This window comes from Trichechus manatus, unplaced genomic scaffold (genome assembly GCF_000243295.1).
Source record: "Trichechus manatus latirostris isolate Lorelei unplaced genomic scaffold, TriManLat1.0 scaffold00189, whole genome shotgun sequence".
NCBI lineage: Eukaryota > Metazoa > Chordata > Mammalia > Sirenia > Trichechidae > Trichechus > Trichechus manatus.
In genome coordinates this window covers 3,005,366-3,024,983 of record NW_004444125.1, presented here as the reverse complement: position 1 = coordinate 3,024,983, position 19,618 = coordinate 3,005,366, and the positions used below count along the sequence as shown (strand labels likewise).

General features: G+C 34.9%; 1 protein-coding gene across 1 annotated transcript in view; it reads left to right on the top strand.

Moving 5' to 3' along the window:
- The window catches only part of WDR35 (WD repeat domain 35), a 64,683-nt gene that overhangs the window by 41,383 nt on the left and 3,682 nt on the right, over positions 1 to 19,618 (top strand). Inside the window, exons 17-25 of the mRNA XM_004387584.2 lie at positions 4,366 to 4,446; positions 5,849 to 5,985; positions 6,316 to 6,519; positions 7,588 to 7,734; positions 8,856 to 8,988; positions 11,275 to 11,385; positions 12,846 to 13,010; positions 16,656 to 16,796; positions 17,369 to 17,525. Coding sequence (XP_004387641.1) covers positions 4,366 to 4,446; positions 5,849 to 5,985; positions 6,316 to 6,519; positions 7,588 to 7,734; positions 8,856 to 8,988; positions 11,275 to 11,385; positions 12,846 to 13,010; positions 16,656 to 16,796; positions 17,369 to 17,525 — 1,276 coding nt within the window. The remainder of the gene's footprint in view (positions 1 to 4,365; positions 4,447 to 5,848; positions 5,986 to 6,315; positions 6,520 to 7,587; positions 7,735 to 8,855; positions 8,989 to 11,274; positions 11,386 to 12,845; positions 13,011 to 16,655; positions 16,797 to 17,368; positions 17,526 to 19,618) is intronic.

The following is a 19,618-nucleotide window of genomic DNA, read 5'->3' as shown; positions in this document are numbered from 1 at the left end:
CTCTTGTGTTTAGGAAATACAAAATAATTTGAGTGGTAGCCTAATCAAAACATTATTAAAATAAGATAAATCTTTTAAAAAACTTTTGAATTATTAATGGATTTTCAATTTGATATTTTCTTTTCTTCTGCTATCCCCGGTTAGTGTAAATAATAAGAGATGTGTTAATACATGCTTTATGTCATTAATTTTTGTTTGAACCTATTGCTTCCTTCTTGGGAAGAAATTGCATGCTTCGGCCCCTGAGCTGCCAGCAATCTTCTGTAGTAATTTATTTAGTAGGAAACTATTTGATCCTTTAATATCCTAAATTATTTTCATATTTCCCCATTTGAACTGTACTAGGATCATTGGATTGGCAAACGACCTGGTGTAAATTACTCTTAAAGGCTCTGTTAAAGCTTTTAGAAATTTTAGGGATTCTTGTAATTCTTAGATGCTGAGTAATGGTCCAAATGAAGGGCATTCAGAGCTGCTGAATTTGACCTGTAAGCTCAGGCCTCTTTCAAGGGCCAAAGGGAAGATTGACTCTTGCCACAAAACAAATGTGGAAATCTGACAGGTAATCACAGGATGACCTTGAGGATGGGAGTAGATTCTTTTAGAATGTTAGGGTTTTTTTCCTATCCTTGACCCCACTAATCCCAAATCAGAAATCAGTGTGCCTGGAGAAGTGAGAATGTTTGTTGTACCTGGCTGTTCATAATATGTGTGTAGCACACATGGTCAGTCTAGTACCAAGTAAAATCTTTGCCTGGTGGATAGTGTTTTCTAAGTAGTTTTGACAGAACAGCCTTCTTTTTTTTTATTTGACTTTATTTTCTGGTTTGGCGAGTAGTTCAATTTCTGTTAGATTCAGAGCTAGATGAATTTCTTACAACTTCACCATTGACTGGATTTCGTTATAAACCATGCTGTGTTGTTTTTTTCATTCTTCATGAGGACACTGGCTCACTGTGGTCACTGCTTGGTTAGTTACTCTGCTGTTTATTCCTCTAGCTGCTCATTGATCATGTAAGGACATGCTCATCAAAATAGAGAACTTAATGGTATCTGCAGAGCTGTAGAATAGTATGCCTCTTCAGGAGATAAGCTGTTGTTTGAGGTTAATAGCAATATGTTTTTACATTTGAGAATTATCTTTGAGAATTAGAAAAAGAGTATCTAATGATGGAATTTCCTGCTTGATCATCTTCATCTCCAGTAACCCTCTAGCTGCTGATTCAGTTCTTCTATTCCTTTTCTGTTTGGTTCTATTACTTCATACTCACATTCCTTCTCATTGGTACTATTACTTCATACTCATATTCCTTTCGTATTTCACATTTTCATCCACTAGCTCTCATTTTTTTTACATTTTCTTCTCCCTTCCAAGCCAGGGGTATACAAACTTTTGAATATGTCCCAATGCACGCATATTTATCTGTTTATAAATTATATACATAGCCTACCAAATTAAGTACCTTATGAATCATGTCCCCAAATAGAAATTTTGAAAGAATGAGTAAAAGATAAATTTTTGAAAGAATGAAACAAAGTTTATTTTAAAATGTCATACTAATTGTTATGGTTAAATATTATTATTAGCTAGTGTCTGAAGTATAATACATTACTTTATTAGGGTGAGCTTTTGTTAAAAGATACAACTCCCATGTTTCAAATAGTTTGCTTGATAATTTTGACTTTTTAGGTGACTTTTCGTCAGCTCTGATTAGATTGTCGTTGTTTTTACTACATAACGTGTCTGATCCAAAAGTTTGTGTTAGGAGTAAGAAGGTGTCACTTCTGCCTTTTCTTGCTTGCTTAGGCTTACTTATTAACATTACTTTTAATTCTCAAATTCTCTGCAGGAAGCTTTTTAACTATTATTATTGTTCATTTTGTGAGGGTTTGCCAAAACTAGCTAATATAATCCCTAAATCCTCTTAATTAGGCCCGTTCAAACTTCAGTATGTCAGAATATGCTAAAATTGAATGGATAAGTGAGGACACCTCAGGCTACCTGTTATGTTGTATGTTATGGAACCTTCTGACTTGTGTACTGAATAAGGATACCAGTGTGCCTTGTTATATTATACATTAGTAAAGCTTTAACTACTGTTTTGATAAAAATAAATATCTCATGTACAGTCTGGGTGAGTGTACCCTGCTTTGGAGACCACTGGTCTATAACTTCATATTCAAATTAAATGTGGATAGATATCTAGTGAATTTTGGAAAATGAAGAAAATTGGTTGAGTTAATTCAAGCAGAAGTTGAATTTTTTAAAATCTGAGTTACCTAGATATTTGTAAATATTTACTTATGTACCAATAATATTAGTTTATTTTGGAAACTCTTAGTTTTTTCTCTCTCTCTCATTCCACCTTTCTTCATTTCTATTTTGGGTTTTTTTTTTTTTTAAACATTTTATTGTGTTTTAGGTGAAATGGTATTGTTTTTAATACAGAGATCATCTCTTATGACTATTTTTCTTTTAACTATCTTGCTTTGTTTGCATTATCTAGCAAAAAATTGTAATGATAAACATTTTTATTAAAGTATATTTGGTTTATATATAGTATCAAAATAATTAACACATGAACCAAAAAACCAAACCCATTTCTATCCAGTCAATTCTGACTCATAACAACCCTGTAGGGGAGAGTAGAACTGCCCCCTAGGGTTTCCAAGGAGTGGCTGGTAGATTCGAACTGCTGACCTTTTGGTTAACAGAGGCTGTCTTAACCACTACGCCACTAAGGCTCCTAACACCAAACCTGTTGCTGTCTAGTCAGTTCTGACTCATAGCAGCCCTTAGGATAGAGGAGAACTGCGCCATAGGGTTTCCAAGGAGTGGCTGGTGGATTTGAACTGCGGACCTTTTGGTTATCAGCCATAGCTCTTAACCACTACGCCACCAATATCTCATTACATATACTTTCTTTTTGAATTAAATTTTGTTCTGATTCTTTTAGAGTTATTGCTTATAAAAATGTATTACTTCTTTTTATGCAATACAAGCTTTTTTGAGAAAATAAAGGGATTTTATAAAAATTTCTCATATAATTTGACTATTTTAATTAACAATTTATGCTTTTAAAAAGAAAATATGCATTTTAAAACCTAACAAACACATATACTGTGCATGCAAGAGCCTCATTCTTAAATGTAGGCATACTAAACTCAAACTAAATGTGACTCAATTTTCACCTCTTTCTTCAGTATTTCTTGCTGTATTCTTTTTACTACAATTTCTGTGGTTTCTATCATATCTACATGAAGGACTAACTTTCAGAACTATAAATATATTATTTCATTTTGGTTTTGGTTGCTTCCTATTTTATTATGATATAAATGCAGATATATTTTTTAAAATTCTGGTATTATTTCCATTACCAAACAACATTGTCATATTTCTTTTATAGTATTCTTGGAGGTAGTATGTACATTGAGAGTTTATTTTTTATATAATATTTATATCTGTTTTTTCTACCAAGAATTTAGGCAGCTACTTTAAATTATGCAAATACTATCCTTTATCTCTACAAGTCTAGGTTTTATTGTGTATAACACTAGGATAAGAGACATATAACAAACTCATGTATTTACACTTTAGCAAATAAAACCTTCTTACTTAGGAAGCATATCACACACACTCTGTCTAATGTTACAGATGACAAACTTTTCAGTATAGGGTATAGGACTTCTTTGTTATAGGTACTTAAATACAAATATCAAACCCCAAAAAACCACACTCAACTGCCATCGAGTAGACTCTGACTCATAGCGACCCCATAGGCTTTCCAAGGCTGTAAATCTCTACAGAAGCAGACCGCCACATGTTTCTCCCACACAGCTGCTGGTGATTTCCAACCACCGACCTTTCCATTAGCAGTTGATCATTTTAACCACTGTGCCACCAGGGCTGCTTAAGATACAAATATTTTAGCGTTTGTCAATTTTTTTTAAGAATTAAATTTAATGTTGAATCCCATAAATTAAAACGGTCAAGCTATATAAGACATTTTGGATTAATTGGAAAATTTGGGCTGGATATTAGATGCCATTAGGGTAGTAATTATGTTAGATGTGATAATGTTAATGTGGTCATATAAGAGAACATCTTTATCTTTTAGACATATGTATTGAAATATTTAGGGGTGACATCTTTAACTTACTTAAAAAACTTCAGTGAAAATATTAAATGAAGCATATGTAACAAAAATGTTAATTATTTTAGGTGATGGGCATATGGGAGTTAATAACATTCTCTCTACTTTTCTGTCCATTTACAAATTTTGATGATAAAATTAAACATGATATGTTAAAGGAGGCAAATTTTTCCATAACTAAACATAACATTTTTGTTTTTGCCTTTAAAAGGAACCCATTCAGACTTCTGGATATATTTGTAACTTTGAGGTTTTAGAAATTAAATCTGTTCTTTTGGATGAGATATTAAAGGTAATTTTAAAAAAATTAAATTTCTGTTGCTGGCTTGATTGGGAAAGGGTTTGGAGGTGCTGTGATTCAGCCAGTGTAGGTGTATCTGTTCAAAAGTCTGAAGCAAGAGAGAGCTTTAGGTCAGTTCTGGGATTGGATAATGTGAACAATGTAATTAGGCATTGTGCTAAATGCTTGATATGTGTTGTCTCATTTCATCCTCACATCTCAAGCAAGTCAGTCTGATTATTATCTCCATGTTTTCAGATGAGGAATCTGAGACTTGGAGAGGTAAGCTCATTTGCCAGTGTTACCAGTTAGGAATGGGCAAAGGCATGATTTGACTTCAAGCTGTCTGGCTTCAAAGCTGCTGTGTATAATCTGCAGTACTAGCAGAAACAAGGCTGGGAATCAGGGGCTAGGTTATAAAGCATATAGTATGACTTGCTCTGGAGTTTGGAATTTATCCTGGAGTCAGTGGGGGAGTAAAGCAGGGGAATGACATGATTGGGTTTATATTTTGTGAAGGTGGTCCTGGTTCCTGGGTGGACAGGAGGGGAATGAGTAGTCACATAGCTAATAAGCAATGGAATTAGGAACTCAGGTGTTTTTGAATCCAAACCTCATGCTCTTCCCATATGAGCTCTATTTTCCTGGAGGTCCCTAAAGACTTCATTTGCTAGTTACAGTGGTTTAGTTGTGAGGTCCAGAGGTGGCATGGGTGGCTCATTTATCTTCAGAGAACTCCGATTTTTAATAACTATTGATGTTGTTTTATACATGGGGGACTAAGCATCTCTTATGCTTCATTTTTTTCATTACTTGAAATGGATAGAATATTAATGAGTTGTTTATAACTGCTTGTTTCCTTTCTGTGGCCACTAGCTAGCTCTTTTCTGTAAGACTGGCTTTTATTTATTTTATTTGGACAGCCTGCTAAATTACAAAAGGACAGTAGTGATGAAAACTGGTTCTTTTTCTTTCTTTTCATCTGTTTGTTTGCCTGCGGCCTAATGGGACATGGAGCAACAATTTTATTGCTCCTGGAAGGGCACAACAGATGAAAGAGTGAGGGAGTAGAGGCTGTTGCATGTGGTGTTTTTTGCTCCAGTGAAGGTGCAGCAACACTTTTGACAGAAGAGAGCAGCACCTTGGGAAAAACAATTTGAACTGAAGGAAACAAGGATGTATAATGTGAGGGGTTCCTTCTACCATTGCCCACAGGCAGCCTGACAGCCACAGAAGGGACTTCTGCTTTTGGGTGTTTTCCATATAGCTCAAAAGACTCTAAACATGGACATTTCTTTCTTCTCTGTTTTTGATCACTATGTGGTGCAGTTTTTGTTTCTTTTTTCATTATAAAAAGAATATATATTCTAAAGGCAACTATTTGAAATTCTATTCTCTTCGTCTTTACTTTTAGAATCCAGAACATCCAAACAAGGATTATATAATTAACTTTGAAATTCGGTCCCTGCGAGATAGTCGAGCATTGATTGAGAAGGTTGGAATTGAAGATGCATCTCAATTCATAGAGGACAATCCGCACCCCCGACTTTGGTATTTAAAAAACAAAGCAAAACAAAATAACTCCCAAAATAACTCCTGCCAGTGAGGATGAAGTCTCAGCTCTTCATCCTAGCCTCCGGATGGGAATGACCTTCCATTTTTGTTATTCTTTCTAAAATATAGAAATTCATTTTAGATTTGGAAATACTCAATGAAAGCATAATATTATATGAAAAATGTCTAAATATGGTAAAATAATCACTTCTTACCATGTTTTGCTAGAAAACAACAGATAAAATAGTTGAATTCTGGTTCAAGACGTGATTACCAGCAATTTGCAATAGGCTTTTTGTGTCTTTTTTTTTTTTTTTTTAAATAAAGGCGCTTACTGGCTGAAGCAGCGCTTCAGAAACTGGACTTGCAAACTGCAGAGCAAGCATTTGTGCGCTGCAAAGACTATCAAGGCATTAAGTTTGTGAAGCGCCTGGGCAATCTACAGAGTGAGTCAATGAAGCAGGCTGAAGTTGCTGCCTACTTCGGCAGGTTTGAAGAGGCTGAAAGAATGTATCTCGATCTGGACAGAAGGTAACAAGACCCAGGTGTCCCAGAGCATTTCCAGAGTTCCTGGTTTTTGTTTTTTACTTAAGCTGGGGAACAGAAAATAGACTAAATGTATTACACTATTTTGTTTAGAAAATAATTTTCCGTTTGGATTACAAACTAGATATTCCACATACCCTTCATTAATTTACGCTTTGTAATTTGGGAGCCCTGGTGGCGTAGGTGGTTCAGAGCTTGGCTGTTAACCAAAAGGCCGGCAGTTTGAATCCACCAGCCGCTCCTTGGGGAACCCTATGGGGAAGTTCTCCTCTGTCCTGTAGTGTCACCGTGAGTCGGAATTGACTTGACAGCAACAGGTTCGGGTGTTTTCTCCCCCAGGTTGTGCATCTATTAATGACTGACCTTGGGAGATTTTTCATTTAGTAGGGAAAAAAAGCAAAAAATACAATAGGACTTCAGATACTGGGTGGCTTTTATTGTTTATTACACCTCTCATTATTTGGGTTCTCTTTTTTGAATTAGGCCATTATTTAATTTTCTGTTCTCAATAACATACAATAAAAAGCAAAGGTATTTATCTATTGTTTTATTCTTTATATTTCATTTTTGATTTATATAAAATAATGTAAGAACTTAGTTATAGCTTTAAACATTATGTCTAATTTTCATTAGTATTATTTTTACTTACAGTTGATCCCTAATACAACACTTAAGCCCTGAATAGAAATGTAAAACCAAGCATATGTTTACTCTAGGTTTTGTTTTGAGGTAAATCTGATCATATCTAAGAAATTGGTGAAAATAAGTGGTTACTATTTAAATTGTTACTCTGTTAAAAAAGAAGTTAGGAAAAAGTAAAAGGCAGAAAATTGTTTCCTTTTTTCCATTCCAGGTCCTTTCCATTACCTCTTTACCTAGTCAGGCTAAGTTTTATGGTCATATTTAAAGACCATTTTAAAATTCTGAAATGTTTAGAGAGTTACCCTCTCAGTCTAATTCACTGCTCTGTATTCTCAGCACTTAGAACTATGCCTAGCACATAGTAGGAACTTAATAAATATTTGTTGAACGAATGAATGAATGCCGTTGTAGAGATCTTGCTATTGGCCTCCGGCTGAAATTAGGAGATTGGTTTAGAGTCCTTCAACTCCTGAAAACCGGATCTGGTGATGCAGACGACAGTCTCCTTGAGCAAGCCCACAATGCCATTGGAGACTACTTTGCTGATCGACAAAAGTGGTATGTAACCTGTCTAGACCACCATTTCTATTCATGCAGCACTTTACATTGTAGCTGCCTGAGCACTTCTCTACGAAATAATGCTAAGCACATGAAGACCATCCTCCTTGATCCTAAAATTCAAACAGCTATAGATTCACATTGGTAAACAAGAGATCCTAAAAATTGTAGGATGAGCAATGTAAAACTCTGGAGTTTCCAAACTCACAAAACTTGTGCTTAACTGGAACTGCAGGCAGCTTTGGTTTGAGATCATAGTATACAATTCTAAGACATTGCATGATTTATTACTGAAAAAAAGTTTTTATATTTTGTTATTATGGATTATTTTTAGCTATTATTGGCTTTCATTTTAATCAATATGCCTATCTATGTCAGTGTTAGGGAATACTACAGCTGTATATCAGATTAAACAACATTTCTTATGAATATTGTCTTAGTCATCTAGTGCTGCCATAACAGAAATACCACAGGTGGATGTTTTTAATAAAGAGAAGTTTATTTCCTTACAGTAAAGTAGGCTAAAAGCCCAAATTCAAGGTGTCAGCTCCAGGGGAAGGCTTTCTCTCTCTCGGCCTTCTCATCAGTGTTCCCCCAGACTAGGAGCTTCTCGGTGCAGGGACCCCGGTCCAAAGGATGCGCTCTGCTCCTGGCACTGCTTTCTTGATGGTATGAAGTCCCCCTGTCTCACTGCTCACTTCTGTCTTTTATATCTCAAGAGATTACCTCAGGACACAATCCAGTCCTGAAGATCCAGTCCTGCCTTACTAACACAACTGCCACCCATCCTCCCTCATTAACATCATAGAGGAAGGATTTACAACATATAGGAAAATCACACAGTACCAGGAATCATGGCCCAGACAAACTGATATACACATTTTTGGGGTGACGTAATTCAAACCATGACGAATATTCAAAGAACACTGCAAATAAACATTGCTCCAGTCTTTGGATTCCCACCCGCCCTATTTATATGCTTCAAAGGTATTCTGTAACTGAAGATGATGAATAGAGTGATACTAATACTGGTAATTCCAATGAAGGAGCATTTTTGGTAAAAGTGCTTATTTACAGGAGATTCACATTAGTTTAAAAGTTTTCTTTTTTTCTTTCCATAGGTTGAATGCTGTACAATATTATGTACGAGGCCGGAACCAGGAACGCTTAGCCGAATGTTATTATATGTTAGAAGATTATGAGGGATTAGAGAATCTTGCCAACTCACTTCCAGAAAACAATAAATTACTTCCAGTATGTATTGTAAATTTTAGTTTTTGGAGTTTTTAGATTACTTTATAAGGTTTTTATGTGGTAGTCAGAGAATATTCTAATTAATCTATAATTTTATGGGTTCTAAGACACGGAATGATGCTTTTAATTATTAAAAAAATAGAGAATTCTTGAAAATGAAGAGAAAAATCAGTCATATTCCTGCTACCATAATATGATCGTAGTCTTATGTAGTTCCTTCAGTGTTATAAAATTGCTTTTAGAAGTTAGCTGAATACATGAAATATTTACAGATGAGGTGATACGTTGTCAGGGATTTGCTTCAGAATAATCCGAGATGCGTGGGGAGTAGTATGTGTGTATGTATGTTTGAAATTTGCTTTAACAAAAGTTGAAAAAGATATTTTGACGTATTAGGTTATATTAACAATAAAGTAATGTTAAAAAAGAGAAACTGAAGGAATTCTATGTAACTTTGTTTTCAGTGTTCTTTTTAAGCTTCTTTTAGTGAATTGTACAAGATTAAAAGAGGCTTAAAAAGAACATTTTTTTAAGTCTCTTTTAATTAATTGTGGAGCCCTGGTGGCATAGTGGTTCAGAGATTGGCTGCTACCCAAATGTTGGCAGTTCGAATCCACCAGCCACTCCTTGGAAACCCTACGGGGCAGTTCTGCTCTGTCCTGTAGAGTCACTATGAGTTAGAATCAACTCCATGGCAATGGGTTTCATTTTATTTTAAATTAATTGTTGAATAATGTAAATTAATTTGTATTTTATTTGTTTTATCCAAAATGTAAATCGCTGAGCTGTGCAATACCTATAGAGTTAGCAGTTCTCAACTACAGGGACTGGACAATTCTGATAATTCGTTTTTCTCTGAATTAGAGCAGTTATCTCTGTAATAATGGCATTCTTACTTTATTCTCAATCCTGTGTATCTTCTTGAATGGGAAAAAAACAAGTTACTTATAACCCTGGGTATGGTGATAGTGTATCCTACATTAGTGTCCTGTGTTAGGTGTGTCTGATGAAGCAAAAAAAAATTAGAGTATCCAGAATAGTAATATTACTGAGTAAATACTAAAAAATTATAGCTATAATAATAATTAAATATTAAAATAATAAAATTTTTTGAGTAGTACTGCAAATATGAAATCAAGTTTTGGAAAAATTTTTAATAATGGAAAATGTACATAATCTTGAAGTCAGAAATGCAGGATATAAAACTATATATATATATATAATAATCACAGTGCATACACACATACATACATGCATACAGACATACATAGGACAAGAATAATAGGAATTTACACCAGAATATTGAGTGGCTATATATATGTGTACTAGTTAGATTATGAGTAACTTTATTTTTTTTTGTTTTCTAACTTTTTTACCATAAGAGTGTGTTACTTTATAATCAGAAAAATATAACCATTACTTTAAAAATATGTGCTTTTATGATATCTCCCAAAATATCTGCCAAAATATTTTAGAAGTAGGGATGGGGAGAGAAAAACTCTAGCCAATTAGATATTCAGAAAGAAAAAAAAGATTTTCTGGAAATGGAGAATGCAGCCAAGCAGTATGATCAGTTTTTTGTGTGGTTCTTCTTCCCTCCCATCACTCTCCATGGGAGTTCTGTTTTGGGTCTAGCTTCCTGAACTGGTGATGACACTTCTCTAGAGCCTTTGTTTATAGACGTATTTGAGAGTTTGTGAACTTGAGGCTTCCCTTAAGCCTCTAACTAATGATTAACATTGAGTATACCATCAATTGCCTTAAAGGACTTTTTTTTTTTTTTTCACCTACTGGTGTGGGATTTGTTTTGGAACTTGACATCTCTGTAAACTAGCTACTGAACTGAGAGAATAAAAAGAGTATAGTGTATTCAGGACTTGATTAAAAATCAGATCCACAGCGTGAGCCAGTAAAGCACTTGTTTTATAGATGATGCTTTAGCGTCCTTTCTGAGTTGTAGTCTCTGCCCCTATGTCTATTTAAAAGAAAAATCACTGTAACTACCAGTATATTTAAGGAGCCTTGGTGGTACAGTGGTTAAGGGCTCAGCTGCTAACTGAAAGGTTGGTGGTTCGAACACACCCAGCGGCTCCGGCTCTGTGAGAGAAGAACTTGGTGATCCACGGTGACGCATGGGGTTGCTATGAATCGAAAGTAGACTCGATGGCACCTGACAACAGCAACCAGTAAATTTAATATTGTTAAGATCCTACAGAGTTTTGCCAAATTAAAATATAAGTGATTCCCTTGGTCTATGAATCTGATAGTAATATTTTGTTCCTACAGGAAATAGCACAAATGTTTGTGCGAGTTGGAATGTGTGAACAAGCTGTGATGGCATTTTTAAAATGTGATCAACCAAAGGCAGCGGTAGATACCTGTGTACATCTCAACCAAGTAAGGAACTGAAACTTACGATCTGTGCAGCTTGTTCTCTTTAAGAATTTTTAAGTCAAAGCAAAATTAAAGTCACCATAGTCATCCTTTAAACATGGTGGCCAGCGTAAGGGTTAGAGAGCTTGAGATGAATTCTGTGAAAGGAACTAGATATTCTCTTAGCTGAAGACTGAGAAAGTGTTGGAGCTTACCTCTTAAAGTGTGATCATTATGGGTGACCCACTCAAACTAATTCAGTAGGGGGACATGAACAAGCCCTGTGCTGTTAGTCTGGCAAGTTTCTGTCTGGAAGTAATTTCATAATTTTCTACATGTTATTAGGGTTGGATTTTGTCTCCAATGAAGGACCAGTTCATGGCTGTTTCCAGAGGAAAGAATTGAGTTACTTTATCAATATTTATTTTGGCAAATCTATTTTCTTTTCTCTTTATAGAAAACATACGTTTGATATTTGTCTTAGGCTGGGTTCTCTAGAGAAGCAAAACCAGTAAAGTGTACAAATATACAGAAAGAGAGATTATGTCAAGGAAACAGCTCACGTGATTGTAGAGGCTAGAACGTCCCAAATCCGTGGATCGGGGTAGAGGCCTCTCCCAAGTCACACAGCTGCAGAAGCTGGCAAGCCCAAGATCGGAAGGTCGGAGAGCAGGGCTCCCACTCACAGGCTTTGCAGATCGATGAATCCCAGGTTCAGCAGATAAGCTGACAGCTCAAGTCCCAAGAACGGGAGATGAGAAGACAGGAAGCAGCCGCAGGATCCAGAGAGAGCAAAAAGCCAGACCGTCTGCTTATATACAAATGCAGGCCACACCCCAAGGAGACTCCCTTTCATCTGATTGGCTACTCACAGTATATTCAATCATGGGAGTGATTACATTAAAACACGGAGAATCATGGCCCAGCCAAGTTGACACACAATCTTAACCATCACAGTATTTTTAAGAGCTGAAATTTAACTAAAATTAAAGTGCAGAATTATAGTAGAAATTGTTGACTATCAATCCACAAAGTGGCACTATATTCTTTTAAGTATTTTCCTTAAAGTATTTTATAAAGCTCGATTTGCTTTATAAAAATAACTTTTAAGTGTTAAATCTGATACGGCATTTTCTTAACTGAAATTGCATATTTTGTTTTATTATAAATAAATATAAACAAGTGTATCTTTTTCTTGTTCATAGTTGGTGAAAAATTAGCATTATAAGATTAATGTGATTATAAACTTTGAAGCTTTCCTTTTAAGATGCACTTTTTAAACAAATCTTAGATCATTTAATCATTTTGGCACATTTAGCTTATAATTGCTAGATTTTAATGTAAATGATTTAAAAACATACAAGTTTTTAATTTTGAAATGGTATTATTTATTATTATACACTTAAAGCTTTATTGTGTGAATTTTATGACATATGTGGCTGGAAATATTTGAGTAACTGAATGGTATTCCCCCCCATCCCCAGTGGAACAAAGCTGTTGAATTGGCTAAAAATCATAATATGAAAGAAATTGGATCCCTGCTGGCTAGGTATGCATCTCATTTATTGGAAAAGAATAAAACTCTTGATGCCATAGAACTCTATCGGAAAGCCAATTACTTTTTTGATGCTGCTAAACTGATGTTTAAGGTAATGTAATAATCTTGGTGAGTATTTAGTTTGTTGTAGTTTGTATGTATGTATAATAGTGTGATATAATAATTAAAGCAATAAATTTGTAATGTTTTCTTATATGCTAAGGAACATGTTTTTCATTTTCTTAGTAAACAAATATTTGTTAAAACCCCTCTGGTTTTATTATTGGTATGACTGCATTTATGGAACATGTAAAGATCAATATCCTAGGCATTACTGAGCTGAAATGGACTGGTATTCACCATTTAGAATCAGATAATCACATAGTCTGCTATGCCGGGAATGACAGATTGAAGAGGAATGGCACTACATTCATCATCAAAAAGAACATTTCAAGATCTATCCTGAAGTACAATACTGTCAGTGATAGGATAGTACCCATATGCCTGCAAGGAAGGCCAGGTAATATGACTGTTATTCAAATAGATGCACCAAACACTAATGCCAAAGATTAGGAAATTGAAGATTTTTACCAACTTCTGCAGTCTAAAATTGATCAAACATACAGTAGGGTGCATTGGTAATTACTGGTGATTGGAATGTGAAAGTTGGAAACAAAGAAGAAGGATCGGTAGTTGGAAAATGTGACCTTGGTGATAGAAATGACACCGAAGATCACATGTAGAATTTTGCAAGCCCAATGACTTCTTCATTGCATATACCTTTTTTCAACAACATAAATGGCAACTATACACTTGGACCTCACCAGGTGGAAAACACAGGTATCACATCGACTACATCTGTGGAAATAGATGATGGAAAAGCTCAGTATCATCACTCACAACAAGGTGAGAAGCTAATGGTGGAACAGATCATCAATTGCTCTTATGCAGGTTCAAGTTGAAGCTGAAGAAAGTTACGGCAAATCCACGAGAGCCAAAATACGACCTTGACTATGTCCCACCTGAACTTAGAGACCATCTCAAGAATAGATTTGACGCATTGCACAGTAATAACCAAAGGCCAGACGAGTTGTGGGGAGACATCAAGAACATCATACATGAAGAAAGCAAAAGGTCATTAAAGAGACAAGAAAGAAAAGACCAAAATGGATGTCAGAAGAAACTCTGAAACTTGCTCTTGAATGCAGAGTAGCTAAAGTGAATGAAAGAAATGATGAAGTAAAAGAGCTGAACAGAAGATTTCAAAGGGCAGCTCGAGAAGACAAAGTAAAATATTATAATGAAATATGCAAAGATCTGGAGTTAGGAAACCAAAAAGGAAGAATACACTCAGCATTTCTCAAGCTGAAAAAACTGAAGAAAAAATTCAAGCCTGGAGTTGCAATTTTGAAGGATTCTATAGGCAAAATATTGAATGACACATGAAGCATCAAAAGCAGACAGAAGGAATACACAGAGTCACAAAATACACACAAAAAATTGGTTGATGTTCAACCATTTCAGGAGATAGCATATGATCAAGAACTGATGGTACTGAAGGAAGAAGTCCAAGTTGCACTGAAGGCATTGTCAGAAAACAAGGCTCTAGGAATTGATGGAGTACCAACTGAGATGTTTCAACAAATGGATGTAGCACTGGAGGTGCTCACTTGTCTATGCCAAGAAATTTGGATGACAGCTATCTGACCATCTGACTGGAAGACATCCATATTTGTGCTCTTTCCAAAGAAAGGTGATCCAACAGAATGTGGAAATTATCAAACAATATCATTAATATCACACACAAGTAAAATTTTGCTGAAGATAATTAAAAAATGGTTGCAGTGGTACCTTGACAGGGAACTGCCAGACATTCAAGCTGGATTCAGAGGAGGATGTGGAACGAGGGATATCATTGCTGGTGTCATGGATCTTGGCTGAAAGCAGAGAATACCAGAAAGATGTTTACCTGTGTTTTATTGACTATGCAAAGGCATTTGACTGTGTGGGTCATAACAAACTATGGATAATGTTGTGAAGAATGGGAATTCCAGACATTTAATTGTGCTCATGTGGAACCTATATATACACCAAGAGGCAGCCGCTCAAACAGAACAAGGGGATGCTGCGCGGTTTAAAACCAGGAAAGGTGTACATCAGGGTTGCATCCTTTCACCATACTTAGTTCAGTCTGTATGCTGAGCAAGTAATCTGAGAACTGGACTGGATGAAGAAGAATGTGGCATCAGGATTGGTGGAAGACTCATTAACAACCCGCAATATGAAGAAGACACAACCTTGCTTGTTGAAAGTGAAGAGGACTTGAAGCACTTACGGATGAAGAGCAAAGACTACAGCCCTCAGTATGGATTACACCTCAATATAAAGAGAACAGAAATCCTCACAAGTGGACCAGTAAGCAACATCATGATAAAGGGAGAAAAGATTGAAGTTGTCAAGGATTTCATTTTACTTGGATCCATAATCAATGCCCATGGAAGCAGCAGTCAGGAAATCAAAGTATTACATTGAGCAGATCTGGTACAAAATGCCTCTTTAATGTGTTGAGAAGCATAGATATCAGTTTGAGGACTAAGGTGCGCCTGATCCAAGCCATAGTGTTTTCAATCACTTCACGTGCATGTGAAAGCTGGACAATGAACAAGGAAGACGGAAGAAGAATTGATGCTTTAAATTATGGTTTGGCAAAGATATTGAATATACCATGGACTGCCAGAAGAAGAAACAAGTCTGTCTTGGAAGAAGTACAGGCAGAGTGCTCCCTATAAGTGAGGATGGCGAGACTTCATCTCATGTACTTTGGACATGTTATCGGGAGGGACCAGTCCCTGGAGAAGGACATCATTCTTGGTAAGGTAGAGGGTCAGCAAAAAAGAGGAAGACCCTCAACGAAATGGATTAACACCATGGCTGCAACAGTGGGCTCAAATATAGCAACGATTGTGAGATGGAACAGGACTTGACAGTGTTTTGTTCTATTTTACATACGGTCCTTATGAGTCAGGATTGACTCAATGGAACCTAACAACAACAACATAACTGCATGTTATCTTGGTATTATTGGTACTAGCACCTTATTGATACCTAAACAATTGTGTATTTACTTAATACTGAAGTTAACAAAGAATTATAGAATTTCAGGGACCACAAAGTACAAATTCCCTTCACTGGGAATTAAATGTTGCTGATAATCAAAATAATTTTGAATTCTTTTAAATGTGTAAGTTTTAAAAACATTACAGTTTTCATAATATGCATTTGGAGGGAAGAAGACTAGTATTAATGTATGTAAATTTTAATTCTGTTTTCCCATTTGATTTAATAAAAATGTAAAAATTTTCCTTAAAATTGTTAAAATAAATTTGAACTTCTGAATATGCACCATGTTAAGTCCATTGTATCTGTGTGCTTGGAACATTATTTTAAATTATCTCTGTGCCATGAAATACTTTCTTCATTCTGATTTAGTTATTTAACTGTACTTGTTATTTTCTAACATTGATGCGAGTTCTAATTCCAAGGGCTAAATACTAAGGAGAGAACTAAGTACTAGTAAGTTCTAGGGAAAAAAAATATGGGTTTTAAAATATTTATTATAAATAGGCAGTATGTAATATTCCACCATACTACTTGTCTTCTTTTTGGAGAATTAAATTATAGTTAATTTGGAAAATGATTATATTTGTACAAATGTATATTAAGAAGTATCTTCTTCAAATTTTTCAAATTTTTCAAGATTGCAGATGAAGAAGCAAAGAAAAGAACTAAACCTTTACGTGTTAAGAAGCTCTATGTACTGTCAGCTTTACTTATAGAGCAATACCACGAACAGATGAAAAATGCCCAACGAGGAAAAGTTAAAGGAAAGAGTTCAGAGGTAAAGTAGAACATTAAATAATGTTAAAACCCATTGTCATCGAGTTGATTCTGACTTATCTGAAGTGTTTAAGAGAGAAAAAAAAAAACTATCAAACTTCTCTTTATGGATAAGTAATTTAATTTGCATGTTTGCATTTATTTTCTTAAATGAGTAAAATGAGTAGAATTATACTCAAATTTAGAAATTTCTACTTAAAATATTAAAAATTATTTTTTCTACAAGACTGAGCTTTGTTAAAAAATTTTACTCACCTGCTAAACAATCCTTTCTAATCAGTGAGTTTTTAAAACTTTCCTAGAATATATATATTACCTTAATACACAGATGAATCTCTTATTAAAATTTAAAATTCTATTGTAAAATTTGATAATTCTAATTTAACAAAACGTGAATTATAACGGAAAAATTAACTCTTTAATGACATTTGCTGTAATGATAACATCTGCTCATGTAGGTATTTTGGTGTATAACAATTTCAGACGTTATCTTCATTGTTACGATGTTATGTGGTAGTTGATTCTGTGTATGTGTTTATGCTGACAGAAAATGTGGATGGGCTTTACTTGTAGGCCACTTCTGCTTTGGCTGGTTTGCTGGAAGAGGAAGTTCTTTCTACAACTAGTCGTTTCACAGACAATGCTTGGAGAGGGGCTGAGGCTTACCATTTCTTTATCCTTGCACAGAGGCAGCTCTATGAGGGATATGTTGACACTGCATTGAAGACAGGTGGGCCTATTACATAATGCATATGTCTGAAAAATTATAAATTTAATATGAAGGACAGAAACTTTTTCAGTTTGCCTTTAAATTAATTTCAATAACATTTTTTTCCTAGGAATGTCTTTTCATATGTTTGAGATTATGCTATATATAATTTGCTTGTGCTTTTCCCTGTTTGAAATTCTATTTTTCTTAATACTTAGAAAGCACTACATGAAAAATGAAAAATCAGAAGTTTGAGATAAGCAAAAAGAATATTTATAGCATTCACTATCCCATCCATTCAAAGTTACACTTTTATTGCCCAGTCCATATCCTTTTGAATACACACAGACACACACACATACATTTAAATTATTTGTTTTTTTACCACATTGGGAGTATACAGGACATAATTTTGTGTACTTTTGAAAAACATAATAGTGTATTGTAAAATCTTCCCATATTAGTAGATGTATTTTTATAGCCTTTAACTTGATTTTTTCTAAAAATAATACTTATCTAACAATTTCAAACAAAACAGAAAAATAGAAAGAGAAAAGTAAAATAACTTATAATCTAACTACTCAGAGATAATCATAGTTAACATTTGGGTGAACTTCCTTTTAGATACCTCTGCATGCCTATATGGTCGTATATAGTTTACTTAAAACAGTATCTTACAATTTATGTTGTTCAGGAGCTTGCATTTTTCCCTCAACAGTATGCGGTAGTTTATCTTTGCACTTTGGTAAACAGATCTATGTCATTATTTTTATTAGCCACATAATATCCAATGGTATTTATGTACTATAATTTCTATAAGAAGATTATTTACATAATCTTTAAAAAAAATTGTGGTATAATATATGCAACATAAGGTCTTTTTAATCATTTTTAAGACAGTTAAGAGGCATTAATTACATTGACAGTGCTGTGCAACCTTCACCATTGTCTACTTTCAAAACTTTTCATCACCTCAAATAGAAGTTCTAGACCTATTAAGCAATAACTCCTCACTGCCTCCTCCCTGAGCCACTGGTAACCTCTAATCTACTTTCTGCCTCTATGAATTTGCCTGTTCTAGATATTTAATGTTAAGTGGAATCATACAGTATTTGCTCTTTTGTGTCTAGCTTATTTCACTTAGGATAGTATTTTCAGGGTTCATCCATGTCGTAGCTTGTATCAAAACTTCATTCCTTTTTATGACCAAATAAATTATATGTACATACCACATTTTGTTTATTCATTTGTCTGTTAATGGACACTTGGATTGTTTCCACCTTTTGAATGGCGCTGCAGTGAACATTCGTGACAAGTATCTGCATTCCTGCTTTCAATTCTAGGAGTGAGCTTGCTGGGTCATGTGGTAGCTCTATATTTAACATTTTGAGGAACCACCAAACTCTTTTCCATAGCAGCTGCACCTTTTGACAGTCCTACTTGTAATGTACAAGGGTTCTGATTTTTCCACATTTTCACTAACACTTGTTATTTTCAATTTTTATAATAGCTATCCTAGTGGGTGTGAAGTTGTATCTCATTGGGGTTTCTATTTGAACTTCTCTAATGACTAATGGGAGCCCTGGTGGCACAGTGGTTAAGCGCTTGGCTGCTAACCAAAAGGTTGAAGTTCAAATCCACCAGCTGCTCCTTGGAAACCCTATGGGGCAGTTCTCCTCTGTCCTAATGACTAATGATGTTGAGCATCTTTTCATGTACTTACTGCCCATTTGTAGTATCAGGATTTTGATTTCTTCTGGATTAACAATATCCTAGAGTTTAGATATATTAACCCCCAAAACAGCATAATTATGAAAATTATGTTATAAGCCAAAGCCTATGAATGACTAAACCATCACAGCTCCTTCAGATTGGCCATGACAGCGCTGCAAGTGTTGCTATGACTCACCTCTCCCTCCTTGTATCACATCGGTTAGGCCATGATGAAATCACCAATTTGCAACTCATATCATCACGAAATGCACATCCCCAAAAAAACCAAACTTGTTGCTGTCGAGTCGATTTTGACTCATAGCAACCACATGTCCTAATATATCATTAATCTATATTTTAATGGTATGTTTTTTAAAAAAAATCCTTCTAGAGTAATTCTT